Source organism: Corythoichthys intestinalis, chromosome 4 (assembly GCF_030265065.1).
Source record: "Corythoichthys intestinalis isolate RoL2023-P3 chromosome 4, ASM3026506v1, whole genome shotgun sequence".
Classification (NCBI taxonomy): domain Eukaryota; kingdom Metazoa; phylum Chordata; class Actinopteri; order Syngnathiformes; family Syngnathidae; genus Corythoichthys; species Corythoichthys intestinalis.
Window position 1 is genome coordinate 31,949,189 of NC_080398.1, and position 16,439 is coordinate 31,965,627.

At 38.1% G+C, this 16,439-nt stretch overlaps 1 protein-coding gene across 2 annotated transcripts in view; it reads right to left on the reverse strand.

Annotated features, from left to right (window-relative positions):
- Positions 1-13,095, reverse strand: part of mios (missing oocyte, meiosis regulator, homolog (Drosophila)) — a 36,427-nt gene extending 23,332 nt beyond the window's left edge. The window contains exons 1-4 of one of the 2 annotated variants that reach the window (XM_057835129.1): positions 13,006-13,095; positions 8,107-8,982; positions 4,220-4,713; positions 1,213-1,307 (exon numbers count right to left, since the gene is read on the reverse strand). In XM_057835129.1, the coding sequence (XP_057691112.1) occupies positions 1,213-1,307; positions 4,220-4,713; positions 8,107-8,925 (1,408 nt within the window). In that variant the 5' untranslated portion in view covers positions 8,926-8,982; positions 13,006-13,095. Of the gene's footprint in view, positions 1-1,212; positions 1,308-4,219; positions 4,714-8,106; positions 8,983-12,798 lie in introns of both variants that reach the window. The other variant, XM_057835127.1, reaches the window with a different exon arrangement.
- Positions 13,096-16,439: the final 3,344 nt, after the last annotated feature.

Sequence of the window (16,439 nt, forward strand, 5' to 3'; positions counted from 1 at the left end):
AACGTTAGAGGTTTCTATTGAATATGACCACTGTCGATGCGTGGCTAACGTGTCTTACATACAGGCTTTATTTAATCTGTAAAAACACAGCGCTGTAGAGTGATGAGGGTGTAAAATTAAAACATAATAAAGCTAACTGTCAGTTTTAGCTCAGTAGTCATTACTAAATAAAACACCAAGTAGCAGTGGTCCCTAATGTGCTCTAATACAGCAGGTATTATATGTTTATTTTGAACACTGCAAAAACTCCAAATCTTATCAGTACTTACAGTTTAGACTAACTTATAACTTAACTAGAACTTAAAAATAGCTTGACACGAACGGAAATTAAATTGAAACACGTGGGAAAAACACGAAGCTTTCAAGTGATGTGTGCTATCAAGCGTAATTACATTTTTAGGTAAGAAATATGTTTTTTTTTTGTTTTATAAGATCTAGAAGTTTTTTGAGTGAAAGCAGTGAATTTTTTTTTCTAGTCACATCTGACATGCAATTGTTGGCTGTTTTCAACAATGTACATCGAAAATAAAGATATTGATTGACTGAAAATGGTTCAATTTTGGATTAAATGTCTTTTTTTCTCATGTATATTTATAATTGCTCTTTACCCCCCCCAAAAAAAATGTTTTATCCGATTACTTAATCGATACTTTTCAGTCGATGACTCGATTACTAAAATATTCGATAGCTGCAGCCCTACTTCCTACCGAACCTAAGTGTTTTTATCTAAAATGCTCCTAAATTGGCAAAATTGTGACTTAACTCTATGTTTAAATGATGAAACAGTTTTAAAACTTACACATGTCGAAAGTAGACAGAAGGGAACTAATCAAAAAAAGAGCAATTTTAACAACTTTAACGGATGATTCACAACATTAAATGACTTAAGTTTAGGGTTTAGGGTAAGTTTAGGGTAAAGAATTTGGCTAGGGCCAATTGTCCCAAAAACTCTTTAAACTTCACATTGTGTGACCTGTTTTTTTATTTTTTTATTTTTTATTTTTTTGAGAAAAAAAAAAAAACATAAAAATTATCACCAGTTACGTTGCCAAGTAACTAATTACTCTTAGATTCAAGGAACTGAATTACTAACGCAATTACTTTTTGGGAGAAGTAATTTGCAACTGTAATTAATCACTTTTTTAAAGTAAGTTTAAAAACACTGCTGATGGGACACGTCACACCACTATGGCGGAGCAGATGTTCACTTACCTGAACTGGTCTTGACGATATTCTTGATACCAGAGTAGACGACGGCCTGCTTATTTCCCTGTAGTTTTAGCTCCGGGTCCTCGGCGCATTGCTTCATATGTGAGACTTTCATAGGAATCATCACATTGAATTTAAGTGAGTTTATTGCTAATAGGTGCCCAATCCATTTAGGTGGGAGGTGGGAGCGAATGAAAGTTCTTTCAATCCCTGAATTGTTTTGCAAATGCCTTTTATGGGTCATGCTTTTTATTGGGTGCCATTTGGACAGAGTGGATCCTAACAGAGTGGACATTTTGTGCTAAAGTTAGCCACCAGCCTAACTTTCATAGCATCATAGCTAACATGACTTTGGATACTCGATGAGAAATCCATAATTTTTCAATAACCTTATCAAATGATTCAATTACCGTATTGGCCCGAATATGAAACAGTGTTTTTTGCATTGAAATAAGACTGAAAAAGTGGGGGGCGTCTTATATTCGCGGTCTAGACATTACACCCATTCACGACGCTCGATGGCGCTAGATATCATTGAAGCGATGTTCTGTCATGATAGATCTCAGCTACTCTCAAGTTTAACCAGTTACTGCTGCAACAATTAATCGATTTAACTCAAGGATTCGATTAGAAAAAAAATATTCGAATTAAATTTTGTTGCTTCGAGTATTCGTTTTATTAAAGTGGCGTTGTAATGGTTTATTTTGAAAGTGTTTGCATTCAGTTTTATTGATTAGGGTGGATACACTGCCCTCTGGTCAGCCTCTTTTCACATGGCTGACAAATGAGCCAACTGCTCCCTGTTAAGACCAAAGTAAGCCAAGTTTTTGTTTGAGCTAATGTTTTTTATTGCATTTATAATTTAGTTTATAGGTATATTGAACCGTTTTTTGTGGGAATATGTGTCTGAAAAATTTGTTAAGAGAAATTAAAAAAAAACCTAGCATTTTATAGCATTTAAGCTAGCGAACTTTTTCTATGTAAGTTAGCCAATTGTTTTTTTCTTGTACATAGATCCTAATTTTTTTTTTAAAAATTCATACCGTTTGAGGCTCAGCTCATGTATTTGAATTTTTCATGTTCCATAGCCGATTACTCTATTATTCACACAAACTAGTCCATCGATTAATCGACGACTAAAATATTCGATAGCTGCAGCCCTAAACCAGTTTGCATTATTTTATTGCAATGTTTTTCCTTATTCAGATTTGTTTCAAGACTACAGTTACAGTTAGACTTCACTTTGATGGTTAATGCAGTTATTGCAATTTTGTTATTTTATCACAATAGATTGGTTTGTTTACATTTCAAGAACCAGAAGCCATTCATTTACAAATGTGATTGCACTTTATTTTATATATTTAAATGTTCAGATAGTAAGATTTGAATGAGGTAAAATGACATGCTTTTCTCTCAAATATATTGTCATAATCATTTGTTTCAGATGTACTGTAATTATTTTCTGTATAAAAATTTGGTGTTCAAAGAGTCTTTTTTTTCCCCAAACTTGAGTCTTGAAAAAGAGGGGGTCGTCTTATAATCAGGGCCGTCTTATATTCGGGCCAATACGGTAATTTCTTTAACAAATAGCTTTAACAGAGTGGACACGTTATGATCAACCACACTGAACTTACTTCATAAAATTCCAACAACAACAACAAAAATTGCTTACTACAGTTAAATTTCCCATCACTGGTGTGATGTTGTCGCAGAACAATAATGTCATTAATAAATGGGGAATTTTCTTAAAAGGACACTAACACAACTTAACACAGTCGACAGTGACACTGAGGACGAACAGATTTTTTTTTTTTTAATTAAATAATATTTAAAAACAACACATGATGAAAGATAAGTTTATCCAGGACATTAAAATCATAACAATTATTTTTAGAGGTGCACGATAATTATTGGTCCGATAATTACCGGTCTGATAATAGGAATTATGACGTCATCCCAATAAATCCAATAACAATATGTTATCGGGCCTATTAATAATATTTTTGGCACGGTGTCGGATTGGGATGTGTGCGTTTGTTTCAACTCCTGTTTTGCCAGTATGCAAAGTTTTGTTACTGTTCTAGAGGCCTTATTATTCCTTCACTGAGTTATAAACCTTACTATGGCAATTAGCAAAAGTTTTACAGTGTTATGTTTACAAGTTCTTGAGAGGCCTTTTGGTTATTGATAGGCTTGCTGTTCTATAATTGCCAGGTTAAGAAAGTTGTTTCATGGACCAAGACGACAAGTCTCCTCTCCTGTTGCACCAAATGTTTTATCTGCTGACAAATCACAATACCTGTTGGGTTTAAGTTTTAGTTCTGTGCTTATTGTTCAGGGGAACACATCGCCAATGATATTGACTGATTAATTGTGACTGACTCAAATTATATTTATTTGAAAAAAAATAATTTGGGCACTTTTTTTTTTTAAGTCAAAACTGTTCTTGTCTTTGTTTTGTTCATTATAATAATGTTCATGTCATCATGAAAATTCTGGTTCGGTCAAAGGCAAATCTATGCTGAATCAACCACTAGTATTTTTGACCTACAGGTGTTCAAAAACTCAGGTAAATATACATTGAAAAATGATATATATATTATCGGTTAACGTATCGGTATAGGTCTTGAGGAGCAGGAAGTCATCGATATCGGTTTCAAAAAAATGGATATTGTGCACCCCTAATTATTTTGTTTTTTTTTTCTACTTATATTATTTATTTTATAGACTGCATTTGAATGAAACACACTGGGGACATAGCAACATTTCATAACTTTTACGAGAAGTAAATTAAATTGGGGAAGAAAAAAAATTATGAGCCTGTACCCTCCATTTATAATAAACTGCAATTGATAATACACAAAGAAATAAGTTGAAAGACTACTTGTCACAACTTCTGTGGAAATACAGCTTAATTTATTCTGGGGACATCTATGATTGACCAATACGCATGATGATTTCATTTTTATATTGTAAATTCTGTACATGAATGGTCACAATACAAAAAAGGATATAGGAGAGGTCAAACCACAAGGACTTGAGCTGGGAATCGTTTCCCCCCGCCAACAGGTGGTTGCGCCACACCTGGACCGTTTCGTGGCCGTACCGGGACAGCGCCCTCTGCCTCATCTTAGTGGCGATGTCCTTCTCCAGAACGCCCTGTGCTCCGTCGGGCCCGTCTTCGGCACATTCGTACAGGTGTCGCCCGCACGCCCACATGAGCGAGGCGGTGGAGCTCCACGCCAGCGAGATACGCTCGAAGACAGTAAAGTCGGTCATGGCGCGGTTAGTGGCCGACACCACCACCATGCGGTTCTGCCGGGACGGGTGCCAGGCGAAGGTGCCGATCAGGCCGTCGCAGGGCTGCACGCTGCGCTCGATGATGGTGGGTTCCGTCTCGTCGCCGATGGGCGTGGGCGTGTGCTGCATGTCGTACAGGCGGATGATGTTGCTGTCGCGGGTCAGCGTGGCCAGCAGGCCCGTGCGGGTTGGGCACCACGCCACCTAATAGGTTGAGAATCAAACCCATGTCTGAGAACATATTACTTAATAAGATGCATGTGACAATAGGGGTGGTATCTCTTGGTTTCTCACGATATGATTTGCGATACAACGCTCATGATAACGATTATCTTACAATATGACGAGTAGAGGTGTGACAAAATATCGAAAAGGTTATATATCGTGATACTTTGTATCCCAAAAGGTTATCGATATGCTCCTGTCAAGAATCGAGATATCGTTTAAAAAAGGTGTCAATGTTTAAAAAAAATAAAAATTAACCCATCAAGTTGCTACCAAAATATTCCACCATAATAGTGTCTCAGTAAACTCTAAGGCTGCCATTGACGGTGCACGACGCCCAATCCATTTAGACTAGGAATGTTTGTTCATTCGAAACCAGAGCATTCACAGTCATTCTGTCTCATTCATTGCCTGGCATTGGCTGCTACTGACGGCCATAGACGTTCAATCCGTTTGAAGTGGGAGGGATGGCAGCGAATGAATTCGTTCATTCGCTGCCACCCTCTCAGTTCAAATGGATTGGATGTCTACTAATGATAAACTCATTCCAATTCACAGCAGAAGCTTGTTTTTCTGTTTATTAGTTGTTTGTAGAATATTCTAGAATTATTTCCTGACCAATGTATCAATAATCATTGTATCGCCATATCGTCAGAACATCGTTATCGTGAGATTTGTATCGCAAATTGTATCGTATCGTGAGGTACCAAGAGGTTTCAAGTCCTAATTGAAAGTGTTTACATTTAGTTTTATTGATTTGGGTGGATACACTGCCCTCTATTTGCAACAGTGAATATGACATATCTCATTTAACATGGCTGAATCCAGCTGCTTTCTGTTAAGACCAACATAAGCTAATTTTTTGTTTTGTTTTTACATTCGTAATTTCATTTATAGGTATATTGAGCTGTTTTTTGTGGGAGCATTTGTTTAAACGATTTGTTAAAAGAGTTTTTTTTTTTTTTTTTAAGTTATCATTTTATAGCATTTAAGCTAGCAGACTTTTGCAATGCAAGTTAGCTAATTGTTCTTTTATTGCACTTGATCGTCATTTATTTAATTTTCAATACTGTTTAAGGTTAAACTCAATTATTTTAATTTATTTTTAAATGTAAGTGCAATTCTGCATAGTTTGAAGAGACGGAAATTTTATTTTGTGTTTGCATTTAAAGCTCTCTTGAAAGTGCAATCTTAGCAAGCTGTTGTTTTACATTTCCCGATTACTCAATTATTCTAACTAACTAGTTGATAGATTAATCGATGACTAAAATAATCCATAGCTGCAGTCCTAATTGCAAGCCATTGACAGTGATAGACGTCCAATTCTATTTTTTATTTTTTTTAATGGAATTTTATTGTCATCATCATCATCATCGGTATCATTGACAATCATTGCAATTGCAAAACGTGATATGATTTGCCCGAAGGAACCGAAGAAGACGACAAAGGCGGACGAGATAAAGCATATGCTTATCAGTTTCCCGTCCCTCATACAACTAAAGACGCACATTCAGGCATGGAACATATATCAAAACTGTAAAATAACACAGTCAACAATCTGGGTTTGGTAACTAAGCGTCCAGTCAAGCAGCTCGATTAATTTTAGGGCGTACAAGGTTATGACTTTGTCATGTCCCTGACATTTTTGCATCTGTTTGCTGTGGAACATTTTGTTGTGGCTATGTGTGTGACATGTTATCACAGCTGGTGTGAGTAACGACTCAAAATGCTTTTCTTATAAGTCTCTTAAAAGGATACATTGCTGAGGTGTACATGGTGGCAACAATTGGCGTACACAAGGTCACTGTAACAGTTTCATCAGACATGAATGTATGAGAAAATCAAACAACCTGCTGTACATATTTTATCCCAAGATTAATCTCTCCACAACGAAAACATGCTTGTTATTCGTTTTATACAGTATCTTTTCCATATACTCAGTAAACTAGACATCTGAATCAGGAGCTCGGTAGACACAGCAGATAATTATGTTTTTACAATTGGGGATTAGGCGTTCAATTGTAATACATTCCAGGAGATTGTCAATCATAATTGCAACACCTCCCCCACCCTTAGATGCCCGATACTTTTGTGTCATGTTATATTCGTGCAAATTAAAGTCAGAGCCTTTGTTGTCTTTGGTAGATAATCCTTAATGCGTTCAAGATTCTTGTAACTCCTGACGTTGATAAGTTTCAGCTTACCGTCCACATCCACGAGTTGTAATACTGGTCAGCTGTGTAGTATTTACAGTCATCCAGCTATTGTAGTCAGTTGGTCAAAACTCGTAATAGCTTTAATCTTCATATCTTGCGTCTTGACAAGGATCCTGCAATCCGAGACCCAGGTGTTGGCTATTTTCCCAGCTTTCTTGAGTTGACGTGCTTTTCTTGCAATTTCGGCATTTCTGCGAGTCAAGTTGTCATTCAAGAAAATCTTCGACCCTTTCGGGTGACGGCGCTGTTTAAGCAGGGCAGTCTTGGTCTTGTGGTCTGCCAGCTTCATGAGCACCGTCGCCAGTCTTCTCCCCCCAGATGGGAGCAGAAGGCAGCGAAGGATGTCCATGTTTATTCCATACTCTTTCAGCTTAGCAATTGCCAGTTGCGCCACTGTGTCCCCTGGGTCAGGCGTGAGTTGTAATCCAGAAACGATGAGCTCATTTGCGCCGGCACTGGTCGAGATCGTCAGCCAAATTTCCAGCTTCTTGATGCGAACATCTCTCTCCTCGACCACCTGCTTGAGTTTCTCGTTTTCAGCGCGAATTAAATGGAGCTCTCTGACGATTTCTCGATTCTGGTTTTGAATCAAGCCAGTGAAGGAGACCTCCAACTTCTGCATGGAGGATTTTATTTCATCCAAGTCTCCAGGTTTCAAATTCTTTGGAGCCATACTGGGAGTCGAGCTTGCTGGCCCTGAGCGCTTATCGGTTAAGATAAGAGAGTGCTTCAGAGTGCGTCTGTACGCGTTGGATGCTGAGCAGCCAATGCGAATTTAAACCAGGAAGAATAGCTGTGATTGCTCATGTGTCAGTGCCATTGACGGCGCTAGACATTCAATCCAAACGTTCATTTGCCACCCTCCCAGTCAAAATGGATTGGGCGTCTAGCGCAGTCAATGGCACTGAAACATGAGCAATCCCAGCTATCGTCAATGGCACCCAATGAGCTAAATGAGTGCTATGTAAAGGTTAAATCAATCAATCAATAAATAAATCATAATTCATGCATGAAAGGGTTTAAAAAAGAATTAAAAATAAAAGATATAGAACAATTAAATTGTGAAAATAATAAAGATCGGGCACTTTGTGAAAAAATAAAAATTGTGATTATTTTTTTTTAGGCAACTTACTTTACATTTGGATTTTCTTTTTACCTTGGTTAGAGGTTTGGGCTGTTCAGTGAGGGTGAGCACAGGCTTCTCGAACTTCCTCAGATCCCAGATGGCTACCTGGCCCTCGAAGAAGGAGGCCACACGATCAGGAAAATGAGGGTCTACAGTCACCCCCTGGATCGCTTTGGTGTTGACGAAGGTCTTCTGGCTGGTGTTCCTCAGGTCAAAAACGGCCAAGTTGCGATGCATCCCAGCTAAGAGGAGCTTGGGGTCCCGGAGAAGCCAGCAGAGGGACAGACAAGCGTCATTCTGCCCCAGGTCGTACAGCGGCTTGGTCACCACCGAGCTCGGATCCATGTCCGAGGAGGAAAGTCGGATCTTCTCGGTGGATGCGCCGGCCTCCGGGGAGAACTTGCTGCTGATGTCCCAAATGAGCACAGAGAAGTCGGCGCGGTGTTTGTCCAGGCCGGCCGCCAGCAGGTTACTGTCCACCGGGTTCCAGGCCAGTGTGTTGCACTGTCGGGCATGCTTGGGCACGAACTCTTTGCCCACTAGCTCCTTGCACGCAGAGTTGTGGCTCTGACCCAGACTGGTAAGCACCACCCGGCCGTTGGCCTGGCCCACGGCCAGCAGGCACTCGGGCTCCTGCTTGGGGTACCAAGCCACGCATTTCATGTAGGGCGTGTCCGAGTTGATGGCTAGCAAAGTGGCGGCCGTCTCCCCGGAGAGGGGCAGCGTGCCGGCCTTGAGCTCAGCGCCGCCCGCCGGACCGATGCGGTACAGGCCAAGCTCCGAATCGCAGATGACGTAGCGGTCCGGGTGGTGCGGGGACCACAGGATGTCCGGTTTGGAGCCGCTCATGATTGCCCGGCGGCTTGAAGATCCTCCTGTGGATCCGCTTCACGCAGATAACCCCACCTGCGCACATAAAAATCAGGTTTGAACATTAAAAAAGTTGCTAATATGAAAAAAATTCTCAGTCATCTTAAATTTTATTATATTTGCAATAACCCTTTCACAGACTGTGGCCACTACAGTGGACATCTATTCAAAAGTTATCTCTAACTTAACTCATTCACTGCCGGCTAGGGCTACAACTAAGGATTATTTTCATAATTGACTAATCGGACGATGAATTAAACGATTAATCGGATAAATGTCCCTTCTTTTAATTACCTTCACAATTTACCTCGAATCTGTTCTCGACATGTTGTACATGTATCGATTATCAAATTCGTTAGCAACAGGGGTGTAACGCTACACAAAAATCTCGGTTCGGTACGTACCTTGGTTTTGAGGTCACGGTTTGGTTCATTTTAGGTACGGTAAGAAAACAAAATGCAAAATACAAATGTGCTAGTTGTTTATTACACACCTTTGTGCTTTCAACAATAGGAACATTAGCCTATACAAAGCTAGAATTCTGCTCCAAAAGTAGCGGGTATTTCAAGATAATCCAACAACAATTTGCCTTTCAGACCCCGCGTATTGGTTAGCTTTCTTTCTGAAAGAAAGACGAAAAAAGAAGTCCTGTGCTAAAGAGAGAAGCAATCCCAATGACAAAGATTTTAACATGTATTTTATAAATGAAATGCCTCAATGTATCATTTTTTCTTATGAACTGTTTTCAAAAGCTTTATTGGTGGATTTTCTCAAGTTAAAGCGCCACACAGAAATTAATAAATTTACCTGTGTAAGCAGGATCTGTGTATTATTCTTATTATTTAATTACAGGTGTTTTAGCTCATTTCAATTTATTTTATTTAAATGGGCTATTATTTATTTTGTGTTTATATTTTACAAATGTGATGTAGTATTCATTTATATTGTATATTTTATGTTGTATAACTTTAGTTCCTATGTGAATATTAGTTCCTACTTGTTTTGTTGTGGTAGGAGGGCTTTGTATTGAACACTGGGCCGTGTTGGTTATTATTATAGCAGAGACGACAGCAGTAAATCAACAAAGACAAGTAGGGCTGTCAAAGTTATCGCGTTAACGGGCGTTAATTTTTTAAATTAATCACGTTAAAATATTTGACGCAATTAATGCACATGCCCCGTTCAAACAGATTAAAATGACAGCTGTGTAATGTCCGCTTGTTACTTGTTTTTGGTGTTTGGCGCCCTCTGCTGGCGCTTGGGTCCAAAAGATTTTATGGGTTTAAGCACAATGAGTGAACATGGTGTAATTATTGACATCAACAATGGCGAGCTACTAGTTTATTTTTTGATTGAAAATTTTACAAATTTTAATAAAACGAAAACATTAAGAGGGGTTTTAATATAAAATTTCTATAACTTGTACTAACATTTATCTTTTAAGAAATACAAGTCTTTCTATCCATGGATCGCTTTTAGAGAATGTTAATAATGTTAATGCCATCTTGTTGATTTATTGTTATAATAAACAAATACAGTACTTATGTACCGTATGTTGAATGTGTATATACGTCTTGTGTCTTATCTTTACATTCCTTCAATAATTTACAGAAAAATTTGGCATATTTTATAGATGGTTTGAATTGCGATTAATTACGATTAATTAATTTTTAAGCTGTAATTAACTCGATTAAAAATTTTAATCGTTTGACAGCCTTACAGACAAGTCAACTGTGCCCCGATCTACCACTCAAGAGATCTGATGGACTCAAAAAGTGGGTTACGATTGCATATCAGTTTTTAAAAAATCTACCGGATCCACCGTATTTTTACACGAGTGACTTCCAGTCTGCCCGATCCTAGCTACCGGTAGTAGTATTGATGCAGGAGGGTCGCGTCTCGCGTCAAATAATAAACTCTGCCGTTCTTTTCGCGTGCGTCGTGTTGATCCGCTTCTGGGACGCTAACACGCGGCCGCACTGCGACGGGTGTGCATTGGTTGATTGGCTTTACGCCCGCGTTTCTCGCGGTGGCCGCGTTGTCACGCCATTGATGTTTCTAGATTATACTGTCCTACCGTGTTGGTCCTCATTATAGTAGAGAAGACGGAGTAAATATAATCTACACCAGGAAACTGTAACCCAATCTACTCACAGCCTCAAAAAGTTAGGGTTACATGACGTCAGAAAATCATTCTGAACGCCTCCGTTCTGAACCGAGCACCACGTACCGAAACGGTTCAATACAAATACATGTACCGTTACACCCTTAGTTAGCAACTAATTTATGAATCGTTTTAGTCGTTTAGTTGTTGCAGCTTTATTAAGAAGCTAGTTTGGACAGTAAGATGTCCAAAAATTGGCAAAAATGTAAATTGTTCTTTTCCAAAGTAAAAGCAGATTTTTGTTCATGTCCTACGTTGACTTAACAAAAATATAATGACGAAATCTGATATTTACAACTGAGAAGTTATATGTTATAAATTCAATAATTTAGACAAGTCGAAGAAGGTCCTAAACGATTAATCGGTCATCAAAATAGCTGTCGATTAATTTGCTAATCGCTTAGTTGTCGATTAATCGAATAATTGTCGCACTTCCACTGCCAGCCCAGGTTACAGATTAAATGTGGTATTTAGCAAAAGACGGAAATTGATTTTTAAAACACCTATTGACGGCAATAGACGTCCAATCTATTTGGCTTGAAGCGATCCTTCGATCAATGGCAGCCAAGGAGTTAAGGAATGAGAGGTCATGAGAGATTTCCCAGATAGCAGACAGACATTGAATAAACGTTGATTTTCCATCAAAATCCTCTGTATGGTTGACATCGATATTTTCGACGTGAAATGACGTTGAAACAACGTTGTTCGATGGTATGTCAGGCGATGGTTGGGTTAACATTTTTTTATAGTTGATTAACTAATGTTGACAAATAGCTGCTTTATGATTGACCGGGAAATATGATTGAAAAGTCATTGTATTATGGATGAGCGGGCGTTTTGGTCGAAAACATAACATTTATTCAGCATTGTTCCAATATTATTAATAATCAAAATGACGTTAAGGTTTTGTAAGGATTCCAACATTGAAACAACATTAATTGAGCGTGCAAAAGGGACGTTGATTCAACGATATAAGATCGACAGTGGAACATTGATCCAACATCTTTTCAACGTCGGTCTGCTATCTGGGTTATAAAACAAAACAAAAAACATGAATCAATAAAATTCCCAGCGCAAAATCCAAATGGGCCACTTACTCAAATTTACGACTTCATTCTTTTTCTTTTTTTCCCCCTAATTTATTCTAATTTGTGTCATTTATTTATTTTTTTTTTACTTACATTTTTTGTTTATCTTTTTATATATTTTTTACAGTTTAATTAATCATGGCTATTTTTTTTTTTTATTTGCGGTTTTTATTTTTTAATTAGTACTATTTATAATTTGATCGATCCCCCAACCCCAACAAAATGGACTGTTCAATTAATTCATTCATTTTACCTAGATAGATTTTATATATTTTTTAATTGCCCTTCGCAAAATATATTATTTTTGATGAAAGGCTCAAAACAGCTAAAACAGTAGAAAAATGTAAGGAAATAAGAATCAAATGTCAATCCCAGGTCATACAAGGATAACATAAAACGCCTTTAAAAGCCAAATTAATCTTTATTAGTCCTTCTCAGGTTAGTTGGTAGGTACATTGAATACGCTCAAAATATGACACCTATGTGCAAAATTCCAGCCAAAGTTAATTTAAGTAAACGCAGACGTGTCAGAAACAATGAGCCACCCCAAAGCGCATACTTTCGGTAAATTTTCCAAGGTAAAGTTATAAGAATACTTACAAGTTGTAGTTTTGTTGGCATGCTAACAACACAAAGCTAATGCTGTGAGAGTCAAGTGTTGAGAATTCAGAATATGAGTTTCTTCGCAGCAATGTAATAGTTCAATACCTACATTCTCCAATTACAAGAATTTATGTTTAACCTCAAATACTTTAACAATGTGACTTATAAACTTTAAATCCACATGCATGGGCGGTGACCACTTACTTCACGCGTAGTACGCTTGTTGTGTGTAACATTAAAAAACGTCCGTAATCAAAATAATACTAGTTTAAAGGTTCCACTGAGGATGCCGTTACAAACCAGATATCGTATATATAAGTAGATGTCAAATGCGCTGGGTGAACCAATGGGATGAGCATTGTCATTTGTCGGCCATTTTGCCTCAGAGCCGTGAGACAAATAGATCACATTAGCAAACGGAGCTCTTACTTTGACATGGCCATACAGTTTTCATTTTTAACCAGCTTGGTTTTTCATATGCCACAGGTAAGGAGCGAATTAATAAGAAACTTAAAATAATTAAAACATTTTTCCACATAATTCAGCCTGAACTATAGCCACATTAATATGGATTCTTGGGGGCCAAATCGTTTGTAAATCTCTTCATAATTAAACAAATTAAAACTATTTTATTGGAGAAAGTCACTCACTTTACGTCCACCTTAATAAAGGCTTCTGAGGCAAGATGGCCATCCCTTACTTATGCAACTGACTCCGTCTTTAGACATCTAGCCTAATATATGCAATATCTATGCGTTGGACGATATATTTTTCTGTAACTAAACATTATCTGAACGCAAGAATGTAAGTAACTAGCAAAAGTTAAACATATTTAAAATATGTATCACCATTTGTTGTTGTGTGCATCTGCCAGTCATCAAGTCTGCTCGGAATTCGTTTAATATTTTTCATTTACGGAACAAAACTAAAAATAATAAAAATAAATTAATTTTTTTTAAAAATCATAAAACTTAAAAAAAAACACAGAAAACATGTACAGTGGGGCAAATAAGTATTTAGTCAACCACCAATTGTGCAAGTTCCCCTATTTGAAAAGATTAGAGAGGCCTGTAATTGTCAAAATTGGTAAACCTCAACCATGAGAGACAGAATGTGGGGGAAAAAAACAGAAAATCACATTGTTTGATTTTTAAAGAATTTATTTGCAAATCATGGTGGAAAATAAGTATTTGGTCAATATCTAAAGTTCATCTCAATACTTTGTTATGTACCCTTTGTTGGCATGAACGGAGGCCAAACATTTTCTGTAACTCTTCATTCTTCGCTTGGTGTAAAGAAATCAACTGTGGAAGCCATTATTAGAAAATGGAAGACATATAAGACCACTGATAATCTCCCTCGATCTGGGGCTCTATGCAAGATCTCACTCCGTCGCGTCAAAATGATAAGAACGGTGAGCAAAATCCCAGAACCACACGGGGGGACCTAATGAATGACCTATTGAGAGCTGGGACCACAGTAACAAAGGCTACTATCAGTAACACAATGCGCCGCCAGGGACTCAAATCCTGCACTGCCAGACGTGTCCCCCTGCTGAAGCCAGTAAACGTCCAGGCACGTCTGCGGTTCGCTAGAGATCATTTGGATGATCCAGAAGAGGACTGGGAGAATGTGTTATGGTCAGATGAAACCAAAACAGAACTTTTTCGGTAGAAACAGAGGTTCTCATGTTTGGAGGAGAAAGAATACTGAATTCCACCTGAAGAACACCATACACACTGTGAAGCACGGGGGTGGAAACATCATGCTTTGGGGCTGTTTTTCTGCAAAGGGACCAGGACGACTGATCTGTGTAAAGGAAAGAATGAATGGGGCGATGTATCGAGAGATATTGAGTGAAAATCTCCTTCCATTGGCAAGGGCATTGAAGATGAGACGTGGCTGGGTCTTTCAGCCTGACAATGATCCAAACACACAGCCAGGGCAACAAAGGAGTGGCTTCGTAAGAAGCATTTCAAGGTCCTGGAGTGGCCAAGCCAGTTTCCAGATCTCAACACCATAGAAAATCTGTTGAGGGAGTTGAAAATCCGTGTTGCCCAACGACAGCCCCAAAACATCACTGCTCTTGAGGAGATCTGCATGGAGGAATGGGCCAAAATACCAGCAACAGTGTGTGAAAGCTTGTGAAGAGTTACAGGAAACGTTTGGCCTCCGTTATTGCCAACAAAGGGCACATAACAAAGTACTGAGATGAACTTTTGGTATTGACCAAATACTTATTTTCCACTCTAATTTGGAAATAAATTCTTTTTAAAAAAACAAACAATGTGATTTTCTGGGTTTTTTCCACATTCTGTCTCTCATGGTTGAGGTTTACCCATGTTGACAATTACAGGCCTCTCTAATGTTTTCAAGTGGGAGAACTTGCACAATTAGTGGTTGACTAAATACTTATTTGCCCCACTGTATGTGGATTCTTGGAAATAAGCACACAAAAGTGATGTTGAGCCACCAGAGGCCGCTGTCGTTTATGTTTTTACACCATTGTGAGGATTAAAAAAAAAATTAAACCGCAGTGAAAAGTATTTTATGTATTATTAATTATTAACATAGCCGCTGCTATTGAGGGCAACGAATGATCATGTTTCACTGCCATGGACTGTGACAGACGTCCAAACCATTTAAACTGTGAGGTGTGAGTTTATTCATTGCCAGACCTTCAAGTCCAAATGGCTGTCTATGCCAGCCAATGAGTAAAACATGAGAATACTGACAATACGTCCACATATATTATTCTGTTTCAACATTTTTCCACACATGTGTTATGTTCATTCTGAAAATCGGACAGTAAAGTAAAATATTTTAAGATGAATCGCGTAGACTTATCATCCTTAAAAAAATTATTGTGATCTTGGACTTGTCCCAAGAGTGAATACATTTTTTGTTCGTTATTATATCACACTGCCTGTGTTACTGTTGAAACTCACTCATTCAAAAAAATAAATAAATAAAATCTGAGCTTGAGACCATTCCGTTTCTAATTGCTGTTTTTGACAATTGTGTTGCAACATCCATCCTCTTTTGGACAGACAATCTAAAGTTCCTCTACAAAATATCTGGCTAAACCTTTGACCTCTATTTTTCATTGATGATAGCAAGCTGTCCAGGCTCTGTAGCAGGAAAGCTCAACCATACGCATAACCCTTTACCACAGTTGGGATAATCGTTTTGATATTGGTGTGCTGTAAACAAAAAGCAGCAGCATGTACCATTAAAACCCTTTACTACATATAAAATTAAAACATACATAATTTTGTCTGTTTTCACTACTACAGCACTATAAACAACTCTTGCTTGGAAAAAAAAATTAAAATCTGCACACATACACGATATGAATCAAACAACAGCTATGTTTTCTACATTAGGGGGCGAGAGTGGAACTCTTGTTGGCTTCTTGTTTGACTTTTTTTGTTGTTGTTGCTCATGTACAGTAGAACATCCAATGTGCAACAGCTGAAAACACAAGAAGAGTGAGAAAAAAACACTTTAGTGAGTGGAAAATTGTGCTACTTGGAGTATTGGGGACTGATTTTCGTGTGTGTGATGGAACTAAACAGTAAATCAGTGATGTCCCCGCCTTCGCTGGCACACACAACACACACACACACAAACACACA